General features: G+C 33.3%; 1 protein-coding gene across 1 annotated transcript; it reads right to left on the minus strand.

Annotated features, from left to right (window-relative positions):
* On the minus strand, nt 1-26,686 carry LOC128552205 (zona pellucida sperm-binding protein 3 receptor-like). The gene is made up of 12 exons (XM_053533227.1): nt 26,641-26,686; nt 25,883-26,089; nt 16,204-16,410; nt 15,479-15,671; nt 14,458-14,639; nt 9,661-9,867; nt 3,833-4,039; nt 2,905-3,111; nt 1,549-1,755; nt 1,107-1,313; nt 518-724; nt 1-41 (listed from the first exon to the last, which is right to left on the minus strand). The coding sequence occupies exons 1-12, from the start codon at nt 26,684-26,686 to the stop codon at nt 1-3; spliced, it is 2,118 nt and encodes a 705-aa protein (XP_053389202.1).
* Nucleotides 26,687-27,321: the final 635 nt, after the last annotated feature.

Genomic DNA, 27,321 nt, shown 5'->3' on the forward strand with positions numbered 1-27,321 from the left:
CTAAATAAAGTTCCTGAATATTGAAGCAGTGCAATATTCTCCTGCAATATTTGAACAAATCATGTCTTAAACTGAAGGCTCTGTTAATATATTCTTCTCCACTAGTAATGTAAAGTAGTTGATATTTTTATTTTATTTTGTTTCTTGTTCCAAAAATCTACCACTCCCGAAAACAAGAAATTCGGTAAGGTATATATGGTCACTGATTTAATATAAGCATGAGAACTTCTTTTAATATTTTGTTGCATGAATTATAGCTTAATGTGTACAGCAACACAGCAAAATAAATATTTATCGAGGAATAATGAATTATAATAGTGAACGACAGTGCACGAGTTACTGTAAAATTACATATTCAGTTGAATTTGTTGAAGTTTACTAGAAATGTACTTAAGTTATTGTAATTATCCATAACGTTCGTTTGATATAAGATGATAAACTAATTAAACAAGAATGTTATAAGGCAGGACGTGTGAAACTTTGTCAAGTAATAACAAAAAGGTGTATATGGCGTTACCTTTCTGTACGCATGTAGGCATGTTCACCCATATTCCATGTTCCGAACAATTTATTGTTGTAGTTGATATTCCAGTTGTCTGAGTTTGATTATGGTTATAGTATCCTTCATCACAGTCTATATCTGCTGTAGACATGTACTTGGTGTCATTATGCAGGCGTCTATGGACTGCATTGTCTATGCTGATATTATACAAATCACCACAATCTGTAAAGGAAATTATCAAAACTTACATAGACGAAAACATTAATTTACTTACAGCACCTAATTTCATACTATATTTTTGTTTATATTTTCATCAAAACTTTAACTGTATGGAAGCCGGTCGTTTTCTTTTTCAAAATTATATACATTTTATTTTCACATATTAATTCTAGCATCCAATGGTAAGTCAAAATTGCTATAATATATATCATAATATCATAATTCTTGACTTGTATTCTGCTGAACTGTTTGACATACTTTTCTTTCTTATACATAAATGTGTTTATTATACATCAAATATTATCAGTCACCACTGAATGTCCTGACATTTACCGTGCAAACCCGAAATGTCGCAGAACAAAAACATTCAAAAATTAATATTTACCCTTCCTGACACACGTAGGTTGATTTGCCCATGTTCCATTTTCGTCACATCTTATAAAGATACTTGTAATTCCTTCTGACTGACTTTCATTTTGTTCTTTATATCCAGCATCACAGCTAATATTTGCTATCGAGTTGTATTTCGTGCCATTAATAGGATCCCTGTTCTCAGCATTTGATATATTTAACAGGCTTAAGCCTCCACATTCTGGAATGATATAAAAAATGCACATTTGTATAAATGCCAAGATGTAGATGTTTCATTTGTATATTTTAGAAATTAGAAATTATATTTGAACACAACGAATGGCACATAAGATGATGTAATAAGTCCGAGCGTGAATGGTGTACTAAAATGTTCTGTAGGTCATTTTAAATCATAAATGAAGGTTTAATAATTGAGTTGAAATACAATAAAAATGACTTGATGTATATGGTCCTACCTTTTCGTACACACGTGGGTATATTCACCCATGTACCTTGCTCAGAACAATTTATTGTTGTAGCTGATATTCCAGTCGTTTGACTATCATGGATGTTGTAATATCCTTCATCACAGTCTATTTCTGCTGTTGAAGTGTACTTGGTGTCACTATGCAGGCGTCTATTGGCTGCATTTTTTATGCTGATATTGTAAATATTGCCGCAATCTAAGTATAATCAAATAAATTTTAAATATCTGTGTCAATGAAGCATATACAAATTTATGTTACAATTAGCTGATTATACAATAACAACACGTAAACTTTTTCGATTAATAACATGCAAACACTTCTTGAAATCATAATAGCATCTGCATAATCCGGCAGACTTCACTAAGTAAATATCATCCTTTCTTCTATACCATAGGTATAACGTATTAAGATTTACTACTGTTTTATACCCTGTCTGAAATCCTAGATACACTTAACAAAATTCCTAATTGGTCAGTTTATATTTTATTACTATTTTGTTAATAATGCAGGTATTTACCAGAAATTTCACATACCGACATTTGAATAGGTACTGCAGCTAATAACTGATTTATTTTTGGCCGCATCACGGCCAGCGTAACCACATTCGTCGTTTTGACCAATATTGCATATTTTGCACGAGCAGGGCATGCGCACCAATATGCACTTGACAGTGAAAATTTTTGGCATTACTGACGAAAGTCCTACTAGAAAAACACGTTATCATTGTGAAATTAACACAAGAGCAACGCGCCCAGGCTGTCAGAATTTTACAACAAATCTCAAAATCAGTCACTTCTAAGAATTGTCATTGGGTTAAATTTTGCCAAAAGTGCGCGGATGATAGATAACCAACGACTGAAGGTTCTTGTAAACGAAAATAAGGTTAAAAATGGAAATAATCATCAAAGTAACAGCTACAAACAAATTATATCAAAATTCTTTTTAAATTGCAAAAATAAATTGCAAAAATAATTACACACGTGTCGTAAATGTGTCCCGGCTAGCAACATTCCGACAGCTCGATCGCGTTGCTTTTGTGTCAATTTCACCATGATATGTGTTTTTCAGTAATGCCAAAAGTGTAAACGAACACGTGCATGTTGGTGCACATGCCCTGCACGTGCAAAATATGTAATGTTAGTCAAAACGCCTAATGCGGTTTCTTTGGCTGTGAGTCGTCAAAAATAAATCAATAATTAGGGGCAGTACATATTGAAATGTCGGTATGTGAAATTTCGTGTGAATACATGCATTATTAACAAAATAGTAATACAATATAAACTGACCAATTAGGAATTTTGTTGAGTGTACATTTAGCAAAATTATGACAGAGGAATACATTACCTTTCTTTACACATTTCGGTAAATTTGCCCATGTTCCATTGGCAGAACACTTGATCTGAGTTGCAGATGTATCCAATGTCTGGGGTTTATTTTGATCAGTATACCCAGTATCACAGCGTATGACAGCATTCGACTGGTATTTTGTATCACCTAATGTGAGCCTGAGTTTAGCATTTGATATATCCAGCATGTCTAACTTTCCACAATCTGCAGCAAATATGACAAATTTCATTGAATTACATACTGTTTATCAGGAATTTACAAACTGTTGATTTAACGTACATTTTTAAATTTAAAGTAAACAGGTAAAGCAAACATCGTACAATTCTAACACATCGGGCACATTTTTATACGCTTTGTATGCTTTTGATAGCACAGAAAATGAAATAACACGAACTTCAGCTTTTATAACAAGTTGTCAAATGGTGAACATGAAAACGAAACTCGCATATTTACTGGTCTACATGCAGGTCCCGCACTAATGGGCCATCCTGTCTAAAGTAAATTAACTTACTTTGCAAACAGATTTACGATAAGGTTTCAATTGAACTGAAGTTATTGTCCGTAAGAAGTATTTCTTGATTTCTGTTAATGGGGGCCGGTTTTAGCTCTTCCTTACGGTTTGAAAATATCTGGGGTTTAGCAAGAAAAAAAAATACACAAATCCAACAGGATACGTAACAGTGCAAGAATAATTATATGTATTGCTTCTAACATTGTGAAATCGTTCTTAAGGCCATATGTGATGTTCTCTTAAGTTCTTAGTTTACGCCTAGATGTCAGTTTCTTCTGTACTGGAGATCTGCTGACCTGAAAATTCCAGCAAAGTTTCAAAATAACTATCGCGTAATATATGTTGGTTCTACGGAGATGTAAAAGGGCCATGTGATATTAATTAAAGGTAGGGAAAGGATGTATATGACGTTACCTTTCCGTACGCACGTAGGTATATTCACCCATGTTCCATGCTCGGAACAAATAATTGTTGTAGTTGATATTCCAATTGTTTGATTGTCCATGATGTTGTAATATCCTTCGTCACAGTCTATATCTGCTGTTGAATTGTATTTGGTGTCATTATGTACACGTCTACGGGCCGCATGCTCTATTATTATATTGCTCACTTCGTGACAGTCTGAAATAACGACATGGCTGCGTTTATATTCTTTAAACGCTTATCAACGAAATAATAAGAGTGTCAGAATGTCACAATATACCCCCTTCGTAGCAAATTTCTTTACACCAGCCCCTGTATTTGCAAATGGAAATTTAATTATGTGGTCGTGTAGTAATTCTTGTCATTCTTTTGTTTATGTAAGTCCACAAACAACTCCTTACCAGGTAGAAATACCCTGAAATACGCCTAAAATTTAAGTAACATCTATGTCGTACCACAAAAAGTGGTCTTGGCTTTACACGCACTCAAAACAATTTGTTATGCTACTCCAGCTTTGTGATAGTGTGATATTTATTAGTTCCTTATATTTAATACTGCTTTTGTTGCTTATATTATTCATTTGTTATCAAGATCCTAATAGCAGGTACATGGGCAACTAAGGCACGAGATTCACTTACTAGTCAAAACAGCTTGTTTATGATAATGATTTTGCGTATGCATATGGGAATATCAATGTTGAGCAGCGTTATTTATACTTAGATTCTGCAGATCACAGCAGTCTTACATACAGTAATAATTCACTAAAATGCTTCACTTCAATATTATGGGCTTGCTTAATTTGCATTCGCCTCTGGCAAATCGGGGTAAGCCGGTCAAATGACCGGCGCACGCCTATATGATGAGCGAATTGAGCAATCCGGTTAAATAAATATGGCAGTTTTTGCTGTGACAGCTGTCTGTAGTTACAGAATTAATACACGGGGGAGGAACTGTTACACGAGACTCGGTTGTGGAGGATATCATGTTACAGATTTAGGATGCTACTGTTACAGTATTCCTAGATAACGTTACAGCATTCGGAGGATAATAATAGCTGTCGATGTTTACTTTGCTAAAGAAATGGTAAAGATTTATCTCTTTTTTGCAAAAGTAAAAGTTGTTTTTCTAGATCAATGGTATGTACGTCTGTTGAGACATGGTTTATCAAGCTTTTAATGACAAAATTCGAAATTTTGATAGAAAAGTATCTAAAAGAAGTTGATTAAAATATATTTCAAGCATATTTTATGCTCATTTGCATTGATAAAAACCCTCTTCAGGCATGCACTTATAATACGAAGTAGAAAAATCACTGTGGGTCTAATTTTTCGTTGTTTTATAAAATGTTACAGTTTAGCTGGATATGTTACAGATGTGGGGTGCTACTTCTGGATATGTTACAGATTTAGGATGATACATTTTGGAATACATTTTGACAATACACAATACCAGGATAGTAAATGAAATTTAGATATCATGAATTATGCGGGATTTTTTGTAAGATGTAACAAATATATTATACCAAGTGCATTTTTTTTTCTAATTTCGAAATTTTCAGTCAACATCTTTTTATAATAAAATGATATAAACATTTTCAATGGAAAGCTAGTGTTCTATATACAATGTATATAATACCATAATCACCAATTCGTATTGAATCGTCGCTTGCACTTTAATAGGCTGATCTTTTATAAATAGTACCTGTTTATGCTACATGTACTATGCTAGCAAACGATGTGTCCTAGCTTCAGAAGAGCTTGGCAATGCGTGTCTTTAACAACGATTTCAATTGCTAATATGCTTAAAATAAAATATCCTCTTGGAATCGGTAATGGAGAACTTAAGAATTAATTGTCTGTTCTAACCACAACTCGCCCATGTGCAATAAAACTTTATTTCAAATAAAAAAAGATTCTCTCTTTTTTTGTTAAACATGTACACGTATTTACTGTTGGAACAACCATCGAATCATAGTCTGCTTGCATGCGCGTAGCTGCCTACAAGCAGATATGCATCTGCGCAATAAAGATCTGACAAGCATGCACAATTAAATTGGCTAATCTGAAGCATTGAATCTGTTAGCTCACAGTTAGGAGCCTATCTCATTTAACAGACGATTTTTTTACGCAACTCATAGTTAAAATGTATAATGTTTCAGGATTTCATCTAAAAATATATGCGTCTTTGTCTTTGTATGTATGCCGGTGTCAAGGGCTTTTCAGGACTGTGTGCGATTCGAAGGCATGTCTCAGGACTTTAATGCCCATCACCTGCATTGTGTAAACGCGAGCACGAGCACATTAAATTCGGGTTGTTCAAAAATTAGGAGTTACCTTCTAACCATAGTAACTCGCTGTCTTATTAGATTTGAACTAAAGTAATTTATGTGAATACAAAAACAGAAACACTTAGAACATTTTCGCTATCGCTCTGCAATATCTCTGGTGATTTATTTTGAGGTTATGAAAAAATTTAACAACCGATGTACTTAGAGATTGTTCAAATGATCGGTAAATTTGCATGGAAAAGGAATGGGAGATTTGCTCTGCATAACTTGTATCATCAACTGTTCATCATGTGTGATTCTTGACATAGCACAACCGACATCTTCTTCCATGAGGTGGAATGCTCTAGTTTTTCTTTCCTGTGTTTTTAAACGTCGTTACAGCAACGCCTCTCTAGTACATGTCTGACTGCCTCAAATGACAAAGTAAATGTTGTTTAGCAGTATTTACATCTAACAACAGAAGAAAAAAGTATCAAGTTGAACCTAAATCTGTAACACCTTCAGAAGCAGCACCCCACAACTGTAACATATCCTGCTAAACTGCAACATTCTATAAAACCACGAAAAATTAGACCAACAGTAATTTTTTCTATCGCGTATTATAAGTCCATGCCTGAAGAGGGTTTCAATCAATGCAAACGAGCAATAAATACGGTTGGAATATCTTTTAATCAATTTCTTTTAGATAATTTTCTATCAAAATTTCGAATTTTGTCATAACACGTTTGATTGACATCAATATACTGTGTTTCGCAGGTTAAGCCATGTCTCAACAGACGTGCATATCATTGATCTAGAAATACAATTTTTATTTTTGCAAAAAAGAGATAAATCTTTACCATTTCTTTAGCAAACAAAACACCGACAGCTATTATTATCCTCTGAATGCTGTAACGTTATCCAGGAATACTGTAACAGTAGCATCCTAAATCTGTAACATGATATCCTCCACAACCGAGTCTCGTGTAACAGTTCCTCCCCGTGAATAAGTGATACAAGATTTAGCTTACCAAAACGTTCTTTCTAGCGCATATTAAAAATTCTTTTAAATGGTCCAGTTACAGATGTTAAATAAAACAATTATGAAAGACGTGTTTTGTTAGTTTACGTGCATTCTTATTTTTTTTAAAGTATTTAAAGTTATTTTACACAAACATTTTTAACTCCCCACGGAGGCGCAAACGAGAGAAATAAAGTGGATGCGCCGGTTCAGGAAGTTGAAATCGGCGTAAAACGGCGTAGGCCGCTTTGCAAAACAAGTCCCATCTATACTTACTCTGATGTGACGTGATACTTTATGACATTTCATTGCATTTCACAGACGAGCAGGACAAAGGATTCATATTAATTTTCATATACAACAAAGAGAAACAAGTAAATAGAAATCTACAATGAAAAAGCGAATAGATAAAGGTAGGTAAAGGAGCACAGCCTCAGAACTTTAGTGTTATCCAGTTAGTTGAACACACATCCTTGCTTATTATGTAATAATATGGCATTTGTACAAATAAGACAGTTACATGCCCTATTATGCTGATCTGTTTGGGAAAATACAATGCATGCTTTTTTAGAAGTCTTTCAATTGACAAAAAATGTTACCTAGCATGTTACTCAAACACCATATCAGTTTTAAAATCTGAATCATCATATCAGGTTGTTTTTTCTTTCTTTGCTTTTATTAAATAATTTTCTTCTTTCAAAAATTGCAAACCAAATATGTTTGTTTATTGTAAAATTAAGATGCTTCAGATAAGACTGAAGTTGATGAAACATAATATTCACATTTTAGGTAGCAGTATAAGTTTTGTGCATTCTATTTTAATGTCTGCATCTATATGATGTGGGGCATAGTATCTCTTTAAATGGTGTGTGTGTGTCGGTAAACAGATTAAGTTCAGTATCAAGTCTGCTAGAAGCGAAGAATATAACACGAGTGACTTTTGCGAAAGAACTTTATTCATTTTACTTTTAAAGAATTTAAGTGCCATTATTGCATCAATGTATAAAACAGTGGAACATTACGTCTCTTTACTTTAATTTTACTATAATGCATATAGCCATGCATTTTAAATGCATTTGCAGAAAGCCGGTATACACTTAGAAAGATAATACTTGGTGTTGATCATTTCAAATCTATACCCACTGTTTTCAATAAATTGTTTGCTTTGTCTTTCTTGTACATTATATATATATATATTTCATTTGTTTTACTTTTTCAAGAATGTAATTATCTGCACGTAAGTACAACTACTGTTGTATGTTTTCTTCTTTTTGAAGGCTGTTGTCTTTCAAGGTGACTATTCCAATGATCTCTTTGTCATATTGACATAAAATTTCCGACACCGCATAGGTTACGATTTAATAAGTCTTGCACTTTAATGAGTGATTTTATTATGTTTCACAATCAGTAAAAATGTGACACTTGATGACATGCAAAAATAATGTATGAGCTTATACAGGTGTTCTACAAAATAATGTCAGAAATAATATTTTGCACAGACAGATCCGAAAACCAGTCAACCAATCATTAGTGTTGAGAATAGAAAAAAGAAGCAGTTATTTCTGACTGGCAAGGAAGTACAGTGTTGTTTTATTCAAATCGACGACATGTATCTAATGAGCGTAAACTACTAAGATCGTAAGCATGAGTCCTATACGATGTTAGAAATGGAATGATTTAGAGTTCAATGGATTTTAAACTAAATTGGTGTTAAGTTATCATTACAATTATTACACATTATGAAATATATTATCTATGCTTAAATCAATTACACTTTGTTAAAGATCCTATGCCAACCTTATAATAATGTCGATTTTTTTTACTTATTTTACAGTTAAATTACATTGAACTTAATGAAATATTACGTCCTTTTGAAAAGATGATTCGTACTTTAAAATCCTGTAATCTCAATAAAAATCGACTACCTTGGAAATTGACGGCCGTAGTATTAGACGCCGTTTTGAAATTATTCTCTTTTATGTAATTTGATAAACTACAATAAAAATAGTTTCTCAACATAAAGGATTTTAGTTATTTGAAATAGTCATAGTCGTTGTACGTTGTATTACCTGCTGGGTACTAAATATCATTACCGGAGTGATATTTTGCCCCTGATTAATTTTCATGAGTGAAAAGTTTTAACTGGACTGGAATATTAAGTTCTTGTAATGATTTACTGTTGCGCATTTTTATTTAACTGTGTTTACTTAGATAATCGCATCTTAATACAAAATCTAACTAATTTGGTATTGTCTTCATCCTTTTATCATTTGATCTGTGTTCTTAGTCACTCTGTTAAAATCATATTGACACGTAGTTGGACTTTGTTAGAAACAATGCCAATGAAATAATAACAACATTTTTGATACATGATCCTAAAAGCAATCTTGCAATAATGCGTTTTCAAACAGCTGAATAGTTCTGACTAATTGATAATCTCATTTAGAAACAGCAAATGTATTGAGTACGATTCGTAGTGCTATTGCAATGCTTATGACAACCTGTACCAAAGATATTACAAAATCAATATACCTTTCCGAACACACGTCGGTAAATTTGTCCATGATCCATTCTCATCACATCTTATCTCAACAGTTGAAATTCCTTCTGTCTGCGTTGTATTTTGTTCGTAATATCCGATATCACAGCTGACATTTGCGGTTGAATTGTATTTCGTATCGCTGACAAGAAGTCTTTTCTTTGCATTTGGTATGGTCAGTGGTGACATATTTCCACAATCTGAAGCAAACAGTGTTATTTTCGGTAAGTGTAAGGGAAAAAATATTATTGGAACGGAATCAAAGTAGTCAGATATAACATTGATAAGACAAGTCCTACAAATAAGCTAGATCATTATGTGTAAACATGAGCTACAGAGAAATCGTATTGTACACTGGCACCAGAACAGAAAGAAAATTCCTCTGTACATGTTATACCTTACCCCTAGGTATTTTATAAGAACCATGGTCATGAAAGGGAAAAATATACTAACCCGTTTCAATCGCGCATTTCATACCTAAAACACGCAGTTCCGTAAATGTGTACTATGGATATCAAACAAGTGGTAATTTATCTTCCATTGTGTACCGGTCAAATTTCTTCAATACATCTTATCTTAAAAAACAACGTGTATTTTATAGTTATTTCAACGTTACAAAAAAAACTTGCTTGAACTTCCCTGGTGAAGTTCCGTTCTAGATTACAAAACCATTCTGATTGGCTAATGTGAAAATGTATGTCAATCATCAGTTTACTACACGTGTTTGCTAAAATGTGAAAATGAAGGCCTAAATATGCAAAATGAATAAAATAAACAGAACAGATGCAGACCAATGTACGATTCAAATTAAAGATCATATACAAGATGAATTTCATTCATCATTTCAAGTTTTATTGTAAAAATGTGATTTTTAAAATTCTGTTTTTGTTTGTTTACATTTCGCCAAACATGTGCACACTGCCTTGACCTCTAGACCGGATGTTCATTAGGGAAGGTCAAGCAAGTTTGTTTCTGTAACGTTGACGAAAGCATAAAATATGTTGATAATCTCAGCGATATAGAATATTGAGACAATATGACTGGTGCACGATGGAAGATAAATTATCGCTTGTTCAATATACTAGGTACCCATTCACCGAACTGTGCGTTTAAGTTAAGAAATTTACGATTGAAACGGGTTAGTATATTTTCCCGTTCATGACCATGGTTCCTATAGAATACCTAGGGGCAGGGTATAACATGTACAAAGGCATTTTCTTTCTGGTCTGGTGCCAGTGGTTTTGTAAACCTATTTTATTTTAGTGAACTATCTTTTCAATACAAGTCACTGCAACTAACTAAGATACATGTCCTTGTTAAAATTTAACTACATGCCGATTTGTGTCATAATTTTTAAAAAATAACACTTTTACGGCTAAATAGAAGGGAATTTATTGTCTTTGCAAAAGAAATATGCTTTGGCTCTATGTTCTTTTTTTCATGTGAGTTAAAGTGAGAAATAATTTAAATATACCAATATTTATTTATTAAATAATTTCTTGACCATCAACTCTAACCGAGAAATATAAAGGCGTTAAATAACAGGAAGTATAATATTACCCGGTTTGCTTGCTTCTAACGCAAATCTCATGTAAACCCAAGTCCATTGATCAAGTATAAGGTCATAGTTAGTACATTGTAGATAAGTAATCTGCACTTCCTATAAATATTTGAATGTTGATAAGAAAAAAAATAATTCACGCAAAGAACATGAAACCGGGTTTCGGAATGTTTGATAAAACTGATTTCTTTACTGTTTGATGCATTTTCGTAGTATATTTGTTTTTTTCCCAAAACAATGACATTTTCAAGGGCAGATAACTATTATTCTGATTGCATTTTTTTGTTTCTTAGATGATTGTCCTTCAATATCCAAAGTTTGAGGAAATTTTATTATTGGGAAAAATTTCGCCCATCATACAGGTGATTCTAGCGCACGCCTTTAATAAGCTTTGGGTATTGTTTAATCACCCCTTGCATATGGTGCCTGCTTTTTAATTTTGTCTTTTAACAATTTCTGTTATATACAGGCTCCATAACCTCAGATCCCCTCTCTAAATTCAAGTTTGTTTAGTTCTGCTCATTGTTTTCTCGTTTAGTGCAAAGCCGTTATTTTCACTGGAGACCATATGCCGCTTTTCATGGAATTGCACGCTGTGCGTCATTGAAGGTTTAATGTGCACGGCCGTATGAATACATCTGCGGATGTCTCTAAATTATGTTCTTGTACTTGTAACATGCGTAAATGTTCTGCTCATTTCCATTACCGTCCATAAACAGGCGCAACCAAATCGAGCCTGCAACATTTTCGTTTTAAACTAAAATCTTAGCCTAGCTTAAGACCTGCATTTATGTCGTGTTGGGTGACCTTTGGTTTTCCACATTTTTATTGTATTGTGAGGTAACAAAAAAACCTGATAACATGTTTATGTTTCAAAACAGTATGTCTAAATTACATGTACTTCACTGTACATGTATGCAATGTTTTGTCAATGTTTGTTTGTTTGTTTTTTCGGGGGCGGTGGTGGGGAAGATCTTATGCCGCTGTTTTTGAACAGTATTTCATTTAAGTTGGACAGTCAGTTTCCCGGATTTCATACAAGTATTAACTTTACCTCAACAAGTATCTGCTACGCTCGCTCGGTTCATTAAAAGGCCCGGATCCAGGGCCGGGCCGAGGGGGCCCGTGCCCACCCCCCCCCTCCACCAGTTGGCTGACAAGTGACCTATAGTCATCAAAGATTCACCCTACTATTTTGGTCAAGGAATATTGTTTCTCAAAATTTAGACTCAGAAACGCACCAGAGGCCACCATGTCATACTTGTATTTCAAAAATTTCCAGGGGAGAGCCCCCTGACCACCCGATCAAGAGGGGAGTAACGTTACCCTACAATATCTCAAAATTTAGACCTAAAATGTACCAGAAGCCACCATTTCATGCCTGTATAAAAATGTCAATGGGAAGAGCCCCCTGACCCCCTAATATGAGAGGAGTACAACCCCCCCCCCACCCCCCCCCCACCAGTAAATGCACCTGAGGATACCATTTCATACCTGTATACAAAAAAGAAATTCCTGGGGGAAGACCCCTTATCATTGGCAAAGGTATGCGCAACGTCTTCGTTTAAGACTGGTGCTCCCCCGCTCAACCCCCATGAAAAATTTATTGAATCAGGCCTGACAAAACCTCTTACAGGGCGTATAAAATCTATGTTAACATTGATTTTATATTATTAATAATTAACTCTGGAACTTTTTAGTGTTTGTTAATTTTGTCATTATTATTTCTATTACTGAGTCTGTTTCACGAAGCATACTTCTGACAAAGCTTAAACTAAGAAGAAAGATGTTTCACGAAAATATTAGTTTGTTTGTTTAATTGGGTTTAACGCTGTTTTTTCAACAGTATTTCAGTCAGGTAACGGCGGGCAGTTAACCCAACCAGTGTTCCTGGATTCTATACCAGTACAAGCCTGTTCTCCGAAAGTAACTGCCAACTTCTCCACATGAATCAGAGGTGGGGAATTATGATTTCAGACACAATGTCGTTTATAAAATAGTCACGGAGAACATACGTCCCGCCTGAGGATCGAAATCACGACCTCGCGATCCGTAGACCCACGTTATACCTACTGAGCTAGGCGGGCGGGCTTTCACAAAAATAAGGTCCCTTTAATACTGAGATAAATTGCAGGAACTGTTTAAAATTAAATGTTAGAATTTTACAACAAGGTCGGTTTTAGGACAAATTTTAAGATACTCGTATGTAAAACTGATCCGGAATCTTTATTTATAACAGGTCAAACTTATGAACTGATAGTCCCATTAACCTTTAACAAAACACGTACTCGTGTTTCATTAAACGGCTCACATTTGGCTGCATGACTGAAACGCCGCTCCAAATCACACAACACGGTTTCAGTATGCATTAGACGGCACCAAGCTTTAATGAATCGTTTCATTTTACACTGCACGAATTCATGTTGCGTTAAACTTCTTCACATTTAACTGCATGGCATCAAGTTTTTATACAGTTGAAACAAATCATTTCACTTTACACTGCACGTACTCATGGTGTGTTAAATGGCTTTACATTGAGCTGCATGGTATCATGTTTCGTTGGTTGATTTCATATTACGGTGCATCGCAACAAGTTTTTCAATGCATCATTCATGTTTAGATGGATGGAATGAATTTTTGTATTAAATGGTCTCAAAATGCAATGCATTGAATTCAAATTTATTGGATGGGATGGAATTTTAGACTAGACGACGTTGAAATGTACTGCACTGACTGACTTGTTTATGAATAGATTGTATAAAAAGGTCTTGTTTATTATAGTGTCAACCCTATCGAAAAGGCCAGCTAGTTTTGGCATATGAGACACCTTTATTGTGCGTATCAATTACCTGTCAACTCCTACCACTATGCCAGGTGTCAGGCGGATAGAAGTCGGTTACCATTCATTCAACTAGCTCACGACTCATCAACCGGCCTTTTCGGAACGAGTCCCATGACAAACATCCCCCAGACGAACGCTCCCCATGGGACTCGAACCTTCGACCTCCCGATCCCGAGGCTGACGCCTTTACCACTGGGCCAAGGTGACCGGGTACATTTACTAATTTAGGCGGTAACCGCCGTCCTTACAAATAATGGAATATAAAGTGATGTAATTAGTCGGGAGTAGAAATGACGTACTAAAATGTGTTGTAGTCATTTTAAATCATAAATAAGGATATAATGATGATGAATAGATGTGGTACAAATCAATTGTATATGACACTACCTTTCCGTTCGCACGTGGGTATATTCACCCATGTTCCATGCTCAGAACAACTTATCGTTGTAGTTGATATTCCAGCTGTTTGACCTTGCATCTTGCTGTAGTATCCTTCATCACAGTCTATATCTGCTGTTGACTTATACTTGGTGTCATTATGCAGACGTCTGCTGGCTGCATTGTCTATGCTGATGTTGTTTACATTACCACAGTCTAATTTGTATCAAATAAATGATTATATGATCAATCAGCTACATACACATTCTTGTTACATTTAATTGATTATACAAAAAATACATGTAACATGTTTCTACTTCCAACATGCAAACACTTCTAATAAGCATAATAACATCTGGCAGACTTCACGTAAGAATCCTTTACTCTATGTCTTTAGTCTAATGTATAAAAATTAATACCATGTTTTGTACCTTTCCAAGTCTATAATACTAGATATACTTAAGGGTAAGGAAAGCCTGAAATAAAATTAATTTTATATGAAAGCCATTATCCAGCATTTCATAACGCTGAAAGAATTTTTAAAATCGGGCAACTATTGAAAAAGATATGGCAGTTTGAAATTTAAGAAAATGGCTGATAATGGAGGCAGCCATTTTAGTGTATTTATGGCGTCATTTATACACTGCTGAATACTTTATTCAGCAAATAACCTTTTCAAAGACTAATTCTTATATGTGTCTTGAGTGTAAGGTGTAAACCATAACAATTTCATTCATCAGAGCTGGAAAAAGTAGAGAAATTATATCACAGCAATAAGTAAATGCAGTTCAAATGTGTATCTAAATATTTGATAAATCCGCCATTTTGATTTTTGTTGCCATGGAAACAAAATGGCCGCAAATTTGACCAAATATTTAAATGCTCATAACTTTCTCATTTTCACTTCGATTTTGAAAATTCTTTCATTTCTTTAAATGATTTAAGAAATCCCAGCTGACAAAATTAGTATAAGAACAACGTTGTCTTTCCCTGGTGATCACAAAGAAAAACAGGACATTTCCTTACACACTTCGGTACATTTTCCCATGTTCGATTGGTAGAAGACTTAATCTGAGATGCTGATGTATCCACTGTCTGCAGTTTATTTTTATCAGTATATCCAGTATCACAGCTTATAGCAGCTGTCAACTGGTAGTTTGTGTCACCGAAAAGAAGCCTAGATTTAGCATTTGATATATTCAGTATGTCTAACTTGCCACAATCTGCAGCAAATATGATGGATATTGTTAATTTCATCGATTTACATCTTGTTTAACATACCAGGAATTAAGTACTATAATCATAATAATCAAACTATTAATTAACGTACATTTCTCTAACTGAAACAGGCTGACCAAACGTATAGAAAAGCGAACATTATTATACTCTCTGTACGCTTTTGACAACACAGAAAATTACATCAGACAACCTTCAGCTTTTCCCCGACAGTGGTGAAAATAGTCAAACTTGAAAACTACAGTCGCATTTATATTGGGTTCATGCAGGGTTTATGCGCATGGGTCACTTTCGCAATTCGTTAAATCTTATGGATGGTCATTATTGATGTTGTCTCAGGCAGCAGTTTTTTTGTATTGGGGAGTTGCTGACCTAGCCTTTCAGCCATTATTTCAAAAATACTTTCGTGCAATATAATCATTTGTTATATTGATCCTATGGATGCGTGAAAGAGCCATCCGATACTTCAAAATACGTTTTATTACGTTAAAGGAACGTAAAGGATAAATATGACGTTACCTTTCATTACGCACGTAGGCATGTTCACCCATGTTCCATGCTCAGAACAACTTATTGTTGTGGTTGATATTCCTGTCGTTTGATTGTCCTTGACGTTATAGTATCCTTCATCACAGTCTATGTCTGCTGTAGAATTGTACTTGGTGTCATAATGCTGGCGTCTATTGGCTGCATTATCTATTTTGATTCCGCTCACATTATGACAGTCTAAAACATAACGATATAGCTAAACGTTTCACAAAGAAAGAAAAACGGTGTCATGAAATAAACACGACAAGATAAAGCAAAACGGATGAACAAACAAGTAATACAAGTAAAAAGATCAAACTCCATAAATTCATTTTAATTACGTTGACATGGATAATAAATGAAGGTAAACTACATGTGTACATATTTCTGCCTTAATTGCAAATCAGATATAGAAATGTAATCATAAACTGTTACTAAACTTTATCACTATGTAAGAATTACCTTATGTTCTCCTGTAATATATACGAATGAGATATGATTAGGTTTAAGATATATCAGTCTATAGCTTTCCCAGTCTACTAGGAATTGTATTGAATTTTATTTTAATTTTTCACGTAAAAACTGTGGTCGTCATTTATTCTTTATAGTGTTTCCCAATTCAACAAACGTAATTTAACGAGACTGTCATAGCGGTGTGCCGCATGTAATAACATGAAATTATGTCGTGTGTGCTTTTGGAACGTTTAACCACGTATGAAGTAATATTCCTTGAAACGTATGGTGTCCACGCTTAGATTAAAATATGTTGCAACAATTAGCACGTTTAAATCTAAATAAGCGAAAAATTAAAATAGAACGTATTTCATTTGTGAATTTGTAACAGTATATCTCACCTCAAAATTAAACAATTTTCACATTTTCAATCACGCCTCGCACTCGTAATATATATATATATATATATGTTAACTTCTCGGTGAGATATATTCGATCTTCCCTCATAACAAAATATCCTGTACTTATCAAATCCATATACCATATATGTCATTTTAAGTAAGATCATGTTTGACTGCCCTAGGCAAAAAGTTGTTTATTTAACACTCAGATGGTCAATTGACATAAATTTTACGGATTAAATATAGTACAATACATTTATAATGTCAATGTGATTTTCTTTTGCAAACGGTTATGCAATTCTATTTGCATATTTTTTCACATTTTAAATGTCAGAACGGCGACTGGGCTTTCATGCGTTGCCATGGTTAATAAAATTGCCTAGTTGTACTGTTTGGTGTCATTCTATTTTATTTGGAAGCGTAGCCTTCAAAAGTCGTGAAACTACGTATCATTATTAATACCGACATTGGTAAAATTGTAGTTACAATTGCTGTTACTACCTTTCTCCTTACATACGCTATAAAGCTAGTTCAATACTTCAATGAAATTCAAGGGTCTGAGAGTAAACAGATCGATACCGTTTATTTAGCATATGCAATAAATGTGAACACTTATGATTTGTAAAAGAAAAATGTGGCAGTGATTATAAGTTCTCGTAAAAAAAACTTTGTCTACGCGTTGTTCTACTTTACGACGTAAATATTTATTTCGTGATTAAGACCTAGAAAACATGGTTCCGGTTCTTCACTACCTTTCTCCATACATGCGCCGTAAAAATAGTTGAATACTTAAAAGGAATTGAAAGATATGAGAGTAAACAGATCGACGCAATTTATTATAGATTTGCAACAAAATTTAATGTTAAGACTAATTAAATTTTAAATAAAAATGCGTTTTAATTGGATACACGCGGTTTATATTTGTCATGTGACCAAGGCGAATAACACACGGAAAACTATATTAATCAGCTAAAATATAAGTCGTCGGTAGCACCAATCTTTCTCAAGACAAAATCACGGATAATTGTTTTAAGTATTTGCAAACATAGTAGTCAGGCATAATTAAAAATGTCAATAGGGCCATTTTCTTATACTAATATGATGCTAGTCTTGCCAATTTCCTTGTGGTATTTTGTTTTTTGATTTCTAGACATGTAGAAAATATTGGGCCCTCAACACACTAAATTTTTAATCTCACTTTGATTTTTTGTAAGTGTTTAAAAATTTGTTATATAGTTTTGTAGGATTTTTTAAAAGTTTGTTACACAGTTTAGAAAATAAGTATTTAACTTTTTCTCTGTTTGTTCTCTTGGTTATATGCATTGACATCTCACTTTGAAAGATCCTGCCATGATTGTCTATCGAACTTGCTTTCAGTCCAGTCCGTTTGATTTTCTAAGAGTCTTGCCAAAGATATAAATAACCCATATTGATTTGGTGTCGCGGTCAAAAGCGACCTTTAAAGCCTTAGTCAGCTTTTATTGATGATCTGTCTTCATAAATACAGACATTGTTTCCCTATACGATCTAGAATCAACTCAAAGATTATGCTTTTAGTAACCTTTACTGACTTTGGTTTGAATGTGGTTTACTTGTTGGGTTCAATGAATTTAAAAAAAACTGGAAGCATTCAGTGAAATATTGCAAAATAATGGAATTCTTTTTTGCCTGGCTTTTCCATTAAAATGCATACATTTTCAACTACGCTTCCCTACAGTCCTCTCATGGCTTTGATTAATAACAGATGCAAGCGGACATGTTACTCCGCATAAGGGAGACAAATTTAAAGCATCAGTCTACATATTCATTGTACAACTCTCGTGCATTACATGCACACAAAGCAATTTGTTAGTGTTACGCCATTTCGGCTTTGTAGTTTTTATTTATTCCTCATATCCAATATTGCTTTTGTTGCTCATATCATTTATCGTTAGCAAGATTCTAATAGCAAGAACATGGGCAATGAGGTCATAAGATTCACTTAGTCACAACAAGTTGTTTATGACAATAACTTTGCGTATGAAGGTAGTAATATTAATCCGTCTTCCATTTTTCAGAACAGTAAACATTTATAAATATTATTGTTGTTTAAGTTTTATTTATTTCATAAAATCATTTTTCAAAATCAAAACGGCCCTAAAATTTTATTATGTTCCACTTACGAGATGCTTTTTGAGATGTATTAATTGTACTTAGTTTCTACTCAACAATCTAAAATATAGCAAAGAATTCATTAAAATCCTTCACTACAATACGAACTATTTAAACAGGGTAGACTTTTGCAGTAAAGGAGCTTATTTACTTTGATGTCGGGACGGCAGGGAAGCTGGGGGTTGGCTGTACAGGATTCAGATTTAAAAATACGTCGGTCTTTGGTCTTGCGTTTTACAAACGAGCAGAATATATAATATTTTCAATGGAAAATGGGTTTATTATTAAGTTTCATGTACAGATAAAAAAAAAAGAAAGGCAAATAGATAAAGGAACACAGCCTCAGAACACCAGGAACAAGTTAAATCCGGTTAGCTGTACACACTCCATTGCTATTCATCCCTATACAAGTAACATTGGGATTTGTACAAATAAAAAAGAAAGTAAAATGTCCTACTGTACTGATCTGTTTGGGAAAAAATCTGAAATATAAATTGGCAGTGGGAGAAATGTGCAGATTGTAAGTAACTGTTTTCTATGAACGCAAAGTCAGTGCATGTCAGTAGATGCATTTGTTTACAACTTTTTGATTGTAATTATACAGGTTATGATATAAACTACTATAGGAAATAGCTGTTAACTAGCTTTACATGCACTCGCCATACCATCATGCCTTTTATCATTTTCCAAGAATTATCATTAACTGTGTTACGTGCTAGAAGTCTTGTAATTAAAACAAAATGATACATAGCCATATTCAACTTTCCTTATCATCGACAATTTAATAAGCGATAAATTTTACCATAAGAAATAAAGAAGGAAAAATACATCAATTGTAATTTATTAAAATCTACAAAAGATATCGTTACTTCCAATGGCAAAATAAAATCTAAACCATTATCTATCATTTGAAACAATACTTTTAAATAATAAAATAACCATAATTTGGTCCTTTTTTAGGTTAATTAGGATAACCCTCTGTCGTAATAAATATAAAGGAAAACGTGGGCTTTTTCTATCTCAGTTTTATGTCAATTTATAATAATTTATTTGCTAAACAAGATATAAAATGACTTCCAAAGGCTTTTGATCGGTAATTAATTCATCTTTATAACTATGTATTTCATATTAAAATCATACGAGAGCATTTTGGTCTCTTCAGAGTTTTTTACATGATGTTATTTAAACACGAGACCAGTTTTAAATCTGAATCATGATATCAGTGGGTTTTTATTTCTTTTTCTTTTTTTTTGTTTTGTTCGCTTGTTTTGTTGTTGTTGTTGTTGTTATATTTTTAAGATAATTTACTTCTTTCAAAAGTTGTACACCAAATATATGCTATATTTATGTATACATTTCGTGTTTGAATATACTACCGCATCTTAACATTCATACATTGTGTTATGCTTTTCATTATTAATTATAGATATTACATCGAGTATAACATGCATATTAGGCATTACGTATTTCATTACCGGAGCGATCTTATGTGCATGTCTGACATTCTGACTTGATACGAATATCAAATTCTTGTAATGATTTACTGTTGCGCTACTTTTATTTAACTGCGATTCCTCTCGGATTCAACACAAACTTGAAGCGCTAGGATTGTCATCATCTTATTATCATTTGATCTGTGTTTGGTGTCTGTTAAAATTATATTGACATGTAGTGGGAATTTGTTTCGGGCATTGTATATAGTTTAAAATGAAAATGAATGTTACATCATTTTTAAAGCATTATACTTATCTACTGTTTAAAGACTAAAAACCAAGTCAATGAAAACAAAATATACATGATCCTACAGGAATTAAAAAAATACTGTGTTTTTAAACAGTTAAATAGTTCTGGCTAGTTAATTAATTTATCAAAGCGGCAAATATGTTGAGTACGATTCGCAGTACTATTGCAATGCTTAAGGTAGTTCTGCACGTTTGATTAATCGGGAGTGATGGCGTTACATCATTTATCCGGAAATCGTAGAATAAAGCCAGAAATGAAAATCAGTTTATGAATTAATGGCAACTCGTGAATCAATTTATTCAAATGACACTGCTACCATATTTCTAAAGTTAAAATATGGTACCAAAAACATCTGACATGTTAAATAGTTCAAAATAATATCTTAAAATTAGCTTGAAAAATGCGGTTCCAAATATTAAAAAATAGGCCCATGGACCTGTATATTTTATTTCACGATATTATAGGTCATTTGTTTGTTTACGATTGTGAGACGTTACATCAAAATCTACGTTGTAGAAAAAGTTCTATTCGCGAAAATGTTATGAATATCCCGTAGACTTCCTATATTTAATCAAAGTACTGAGAGGACTGATGGGGGCAATGCTTTGCAGTTTCAACACTTGATGTAACCCATTCATGTCAGGGATGTACATGCAGGCATTATGTAATGTACTTGTGTATGGCAAGAAATGGAGTGGTCACAACTTTAACAGTGCACAACAATAAAATTTATTAACTTTGTGAACAATACACTTCTATATTTTGTTCAAAAGGAAAAGATAAAAAATCTAGTCTTGTTCAATAGCAGTTAATTTTTTTTTGTTCATCGACAAACAAAAACCTTTCATTGCCAGGTTTGATAAAATGAAAAAGATAAAGCTATGTATTTCAATTTCTTCAATACTTCTGTTTGCGCTCTATGTCCTGACATCATATGTTCTTGACAGTCTAACAGAAACAGGCAAACTTTGTAACACTTTATGAAAGTTTGGAAAGAAAGTCAAAATATTCCACTATGTGAAAGTTTAAAGGAACAGGATTTCCTTGAACTGACATTGAAAAAAATTTAGGCTATGTTTTCTAATGTGTACAATGCTTATCAATTAAAAATGTCAGGAATGTTTTTTTTGTTACAAATAAGCATCATTTTAATAAGGAGTCGTCATTAGTTAACAAACAAACACTGTAAAAATATTTTTATAGATATACCTTTTTTCATTTGCAACTATTGCTAAAATTCAGTAACTGTTTTCTTAAAAACATACATGATATATGATGATATTATTATTCATATTGTTTGTTATGTTTGTTGATCAAAATAACATTATCTGTTTCAATTTTAGGTTATTTGATATACACCTGTATTTCAAACTATCAATATCATAATATAAGAAATACATTAAACACTATGAAAACCGTGATTCGTCATATCAATGAACCTACCGAACTGGCGTATACAGTTAGGTTCGAGTAAATAAGGATACGAAACACCCGTGGAAAAAGAACAAGATTTCTGGTGGTTCTGCCTTCGAATATCACCATCAGAAATCATTTGCACCCTAAGATATATGAAATACATTAAACTTGTAACATAAATGTACATCTGCAGGGATAATTACCAAGAAAATGAGGCCAAAATATAACGGGCACCTGTGGCAAGTTATCATCGCGGAATGGTGGATTCCCTCCCATAGCAAAACTTACTCGGTCTGAAAAATGAAATACGTATATGTACGCGCAATTATAACAGTATTTAGCGCACTTTTTACGTTAAACGATAATTTTCCTGCAGATAAATACCAGTTTGATCAGCGTATATGGCGTTTTTTGTTGTTGTTTTTTTTTTAAATAAAAATCTGGGAATGAATTTTTTCTTCGGTCCTTTTTCAAGGATTTCCCGAACATTATATGTTAAACACGTCATATACATAATGTTCTGATCTTTAGACTAAAGAATCGGGCACATGTTCAGTTTGGGAAATGCTGTACTTTTCCAGAATAAGCGCGTTTCTATTGGCCCTATAGTGAGGTCGGATTTCAGGAAAAAGTAAAAAAAAAATATCTCTCCTGATTTGCGGTGGCGTGGTGGTTACTATTTACTGCATGCCCGCACGATTCTGCTGCCATAACTTTTGACAACATCTCCATGGATTCAAACCTTCCCTAGATGACATGTATATTCAGAATGCTCTCTCCAATTCACAGTACATATCCATATCGACGCACTCTTTGCGAAATCTGCTATATCGGCGGTTTCTTTGCTTCGGCACCGGCTATTCTTTGCTATAAACAGTGCCCATGTTGGTATGGGAGGCAAAAAAATCGAGCTGCCATCCATGATCATAGGTATGCTGCTCAAAAATAAGTAGAGCACGGAACATAAGATTGTCTTTTCTATGTTTTATAGTGTTTACTTTTTAATTATCAGCGATTTTGCTCGCAACTCGATGAAATTTGTTGATGGTGTACTGACATGGAACACTAGCCCGACTTTTTCCACAATCGTTTACCAGTTTTTGCTTTGATATCATACATATCAAGCGCACTATTTGTATTCATTTATCAATATTCTTCCAAATAATAAAGATAAATACTAATCCACCGACAATTTTCGACAGTGAACAAACTGTAAATAATCATGGAATATCCCCAAACGAATGTATACTTATATTAAATAAACATATGCCCTTATCATATCAGAATCTATAAGTAAGGTATGGCCCAGTGGATGTGTTGGCTACTTGTCATGCCGGAGATGTAAGTTCGAAATCAGTTGTAGGCGAGGTATATTTTATATTTATTTTGTAGCAAAAAATATATTGTTTGAAAGACCAGTTACATTTTGCTTTCCTTGATTTGTTGTTGAAATTTTGTTCTTATATGTTTTTCGTGTTAGTTCTTTTTAATTATCAACCATTTATTTTATTATGAAGTATACCAAATGTTAATGCTACATATGCCAGTCAGTCCATTGTGTTTTAGAATAGATATTGCTTTTTCATTATTCTACAATGCTCGTTACAGTATTCATAGACATTTCAGACATTTTATGTGGAGTGAAATTACTAACGTTTTCTACACAATTTTTTATGTATGCATAATTCGTGAAACACAAAAAAATCAAGATAACTATATAAATTAATAAGAAAATGCTATGCGAAAAAATCCCACCGACCGGATTCGAAATCGGTACCTTTCGGTTATTAAGACAGCGCCGTTATCCTCTGGGCTACGTATCCATACAAGTTATTGGTATAGACTCTTCCACGCGTTAAATACTACATATTAACTGTATCTGTATTCGCTAAGACAGATCAGTGTAACAGACTAGTTATTGGTAAATAAACATAATAATAATCAAGTACAATATAAGGTAAACATTGGAAAGTAAACACAATATGACGTCACTGTCAGGTATCCCTGGTCGAATAGTATTATACTTTTTATAACTGCCAACATGTTTATAGCAAAGAATCGCCGGTGCCGACACAAGAAACCGCCGATAAAGCATATTTTGCAAAGTGTCCGCCGATATGGATATGCACCGTGCAATTGTGTATTAAATTTTAGTAACTATTTGAAATTCAATTCATTTTTATGCAACTTCTGTGGACAAGACAATTTGATTAACGATTTACAACTGATTTCGAGATCAAAATATATAATTATACATAATATACAATCTCGAATAAGGACGCTCCGACCAAGTACATAAATATGCCTTTAAGCTTTAAAATGTTCTTGATAGTTGGTGTAAAACAGAAGTAATCTGTTCATAGTTGATTTTACGAATTCGAACAATGAGAGAAAAAATCTACTGGCGATTATTAGATTAGATTATAATTACAAAAAAATAAACTGTCAAATTAATCCCCCCCCCCCCCTTCAACCAAATAAGTCATAAATTCAAACTGACGAATAAGTAATTAATTTTTTCTACCTATTCTATTTCAAGTAAAACACTGTTTTTTGTTCTATTTTTTTTATTATTATTATCTTTTATATAGTATTATTTTTTATAAATAACATATCTCTTGAAAATATTATTTTCTTAGACATGCAAAAAGTATTTCATTTCAGCACTGTATTTTCTGAAATAATACTTTAGAAATAACACATGCACAGCAAAGATATTTTAACAGATTGCGAATCGGGATCTATAGGATGTTGCCGCATATTTATAGATTCGCCTACTGATAAACGGTACTGATTGCCGCAAACTGATAAAGTTTCTCCATAATATACATCCATAACAGTGTCGAGGCACGGCGATGAAAAAATCAATAATCTATCGGCTTATCAGTGGCTTTGCAATTCCTTTGTAGTTGCTATTTTCACGCAGAATCATGAACACATTTTTTGAGCATATTGAAACTAGTTATTGGATTTCAGAATAGGTCACATGACCAAAACAATTGTCGGTTTCAGCATCGATCACGTGATCAAATCAAGCATCTTTATTATTCTTACGCTTAAGAATATTATAATTTATATTTATAATGCAGTTTAGGTTTCTTCATATACCGTTGCTAATATAAAATGTGTAGATCTATTTAATCATATCTGGATCCAAAATATAACTGCAAAATGCAATATGAAAGTTATGTTTGGTAAATACTTTGGAAATTGTTTTCTGTGTGTTGTCAGGTTGGTCATAAGCTCGACAGGAAAATTGAAAGACGGTTTGTTAAACTGGGGGCATTGCCCCCAAAAATGCGCGAGGTCCTAATTTTTTGAATCAGTCTAGCAAAATATCAAGCACATGACCATATCTTTTTTATTTGCTGTATTTTCTTAGTATAGTCCGATGTTTTGAAAAACCAGAGTTTAATCAAATTTTACATTGTAGAGAAAAATTCAATCCGAACGTGCAGAACTACCTTAAGGGAAAGTGTATCCAAAATATTTCAAAATCAATTTACCTTTCCGAACACACGTCGGTAAATTGGTCCATGATCCATTGTCACCACATCTTATCTCAGCAGTTGAAATCCCTTCTGTTTGCGTTGTATTTTGTTCGTAATATCCAATATCACAGCTTATATTTGCGGTTGAATTGTATTTTGTATCACTGACAAGAAGTCTTTTCTTTGCATTTGATATAGTCACTAATGACACATCTCCACAATCTGAAGCACACAGTATACTTAATTGTAGAACAAGAACGAATTAATTATATGTTCGAATCATAATCAATGCAAATAAGAAGTAAATCTACATGATACATTAACAGGTGAAACATTCGCAAACATTGACAACGATTGCATCCACTTTACAAAGTGCAAGGGCAAAAAATACTGGAAAGGAATCAAAGAAACCTGACGTAACATTTATAAGGCAAGATATTCAAATAAGCTAGATCATTATGACATTGTGTAAACATAAGACCCATAGAATTTGTATCATAAATCTATTCTATTTAAGTGAACTATGTTCGCAATAGAAAAAGCTACAGGTTCGAGTTAAAATTTAACTACATCCAAATTTGTGTCATAATTTTACAAATACGCTATGTCGGCATATATTGTCTTCGGAAAAGAAACATGTTTTGGCTCTGTTGATCTTTATTAGATGAGTTAAAGTGATAAATCAATTTTAATTATAGAGTACCAATATTTTACATAATATATTGATCCTTAACCCTAATCGACAAATATACTGGCTTCAAATCTAAAAATACTTTGGTATTTGGCTTGTATTTCACTGACAGGCATAGAGGATAACATTTTCGATATACAAAAGTTTCAAACTAATGTTTCACAGCTCAAGGTTGTCAATGATTAACATAATGCATCTCTATTTACAGAAAAAGAAGTAGATCACATAAACAAAGCAAGTATATAAAGGAGCACATCCTTAGATTATCAACGAGTTTATTAAGGTAATTCTGCACCTTTAACACCATATACCAGAAGTAATACCGTAGCTTTATATATTCGGTATATGAATTTATGGTAACCCTTGAGAACATTTATTCAATCAGCAAAATCAATATCTTTCTAAAGATAAAATATGATATTACGAGGGATGTTAAATAAATATCCGGAGAAGTGCTGTAATTTCTTCAGGTATCATCCAAAGTCATTTGAATATCAAATATTTAGATTAGGAATATTAGGTTGATATGTCAAAGAAATAAGTAAATGTTAGTACCCATGTAAAATTCTTGTGTCCTCATTTTGCCCACTTTTACGTCTTTTCCTACTTTACGTCCGCTAACACATTACTTGCCTGTTACTTATTTTTCAAGCTAGATATAAGTGTGGTACCATTTAAAGATTTTGCAGGCATTGTTTGAAGATCATAGCATGGGAATCAGCGTAGAACGGTATTATGAGATATAACATTGTGGTTTGAATAG

Source organism: Mercenaria mercenaria, unplaced genomic scaffold (genome assembly GCF_021730395.1).
Source record: "Mercenaria mercenaria strain notata unplaced genomic scaffold, MADL_Memer_1 contig_2151, whole genome shotgun sequence".
Lineage (NCBI taxonomy): Eukaryota > Metazoa > Mollusca > Bivalvia > Venerida > Veneridae > Mercenaria > Mercenaria mercenaria.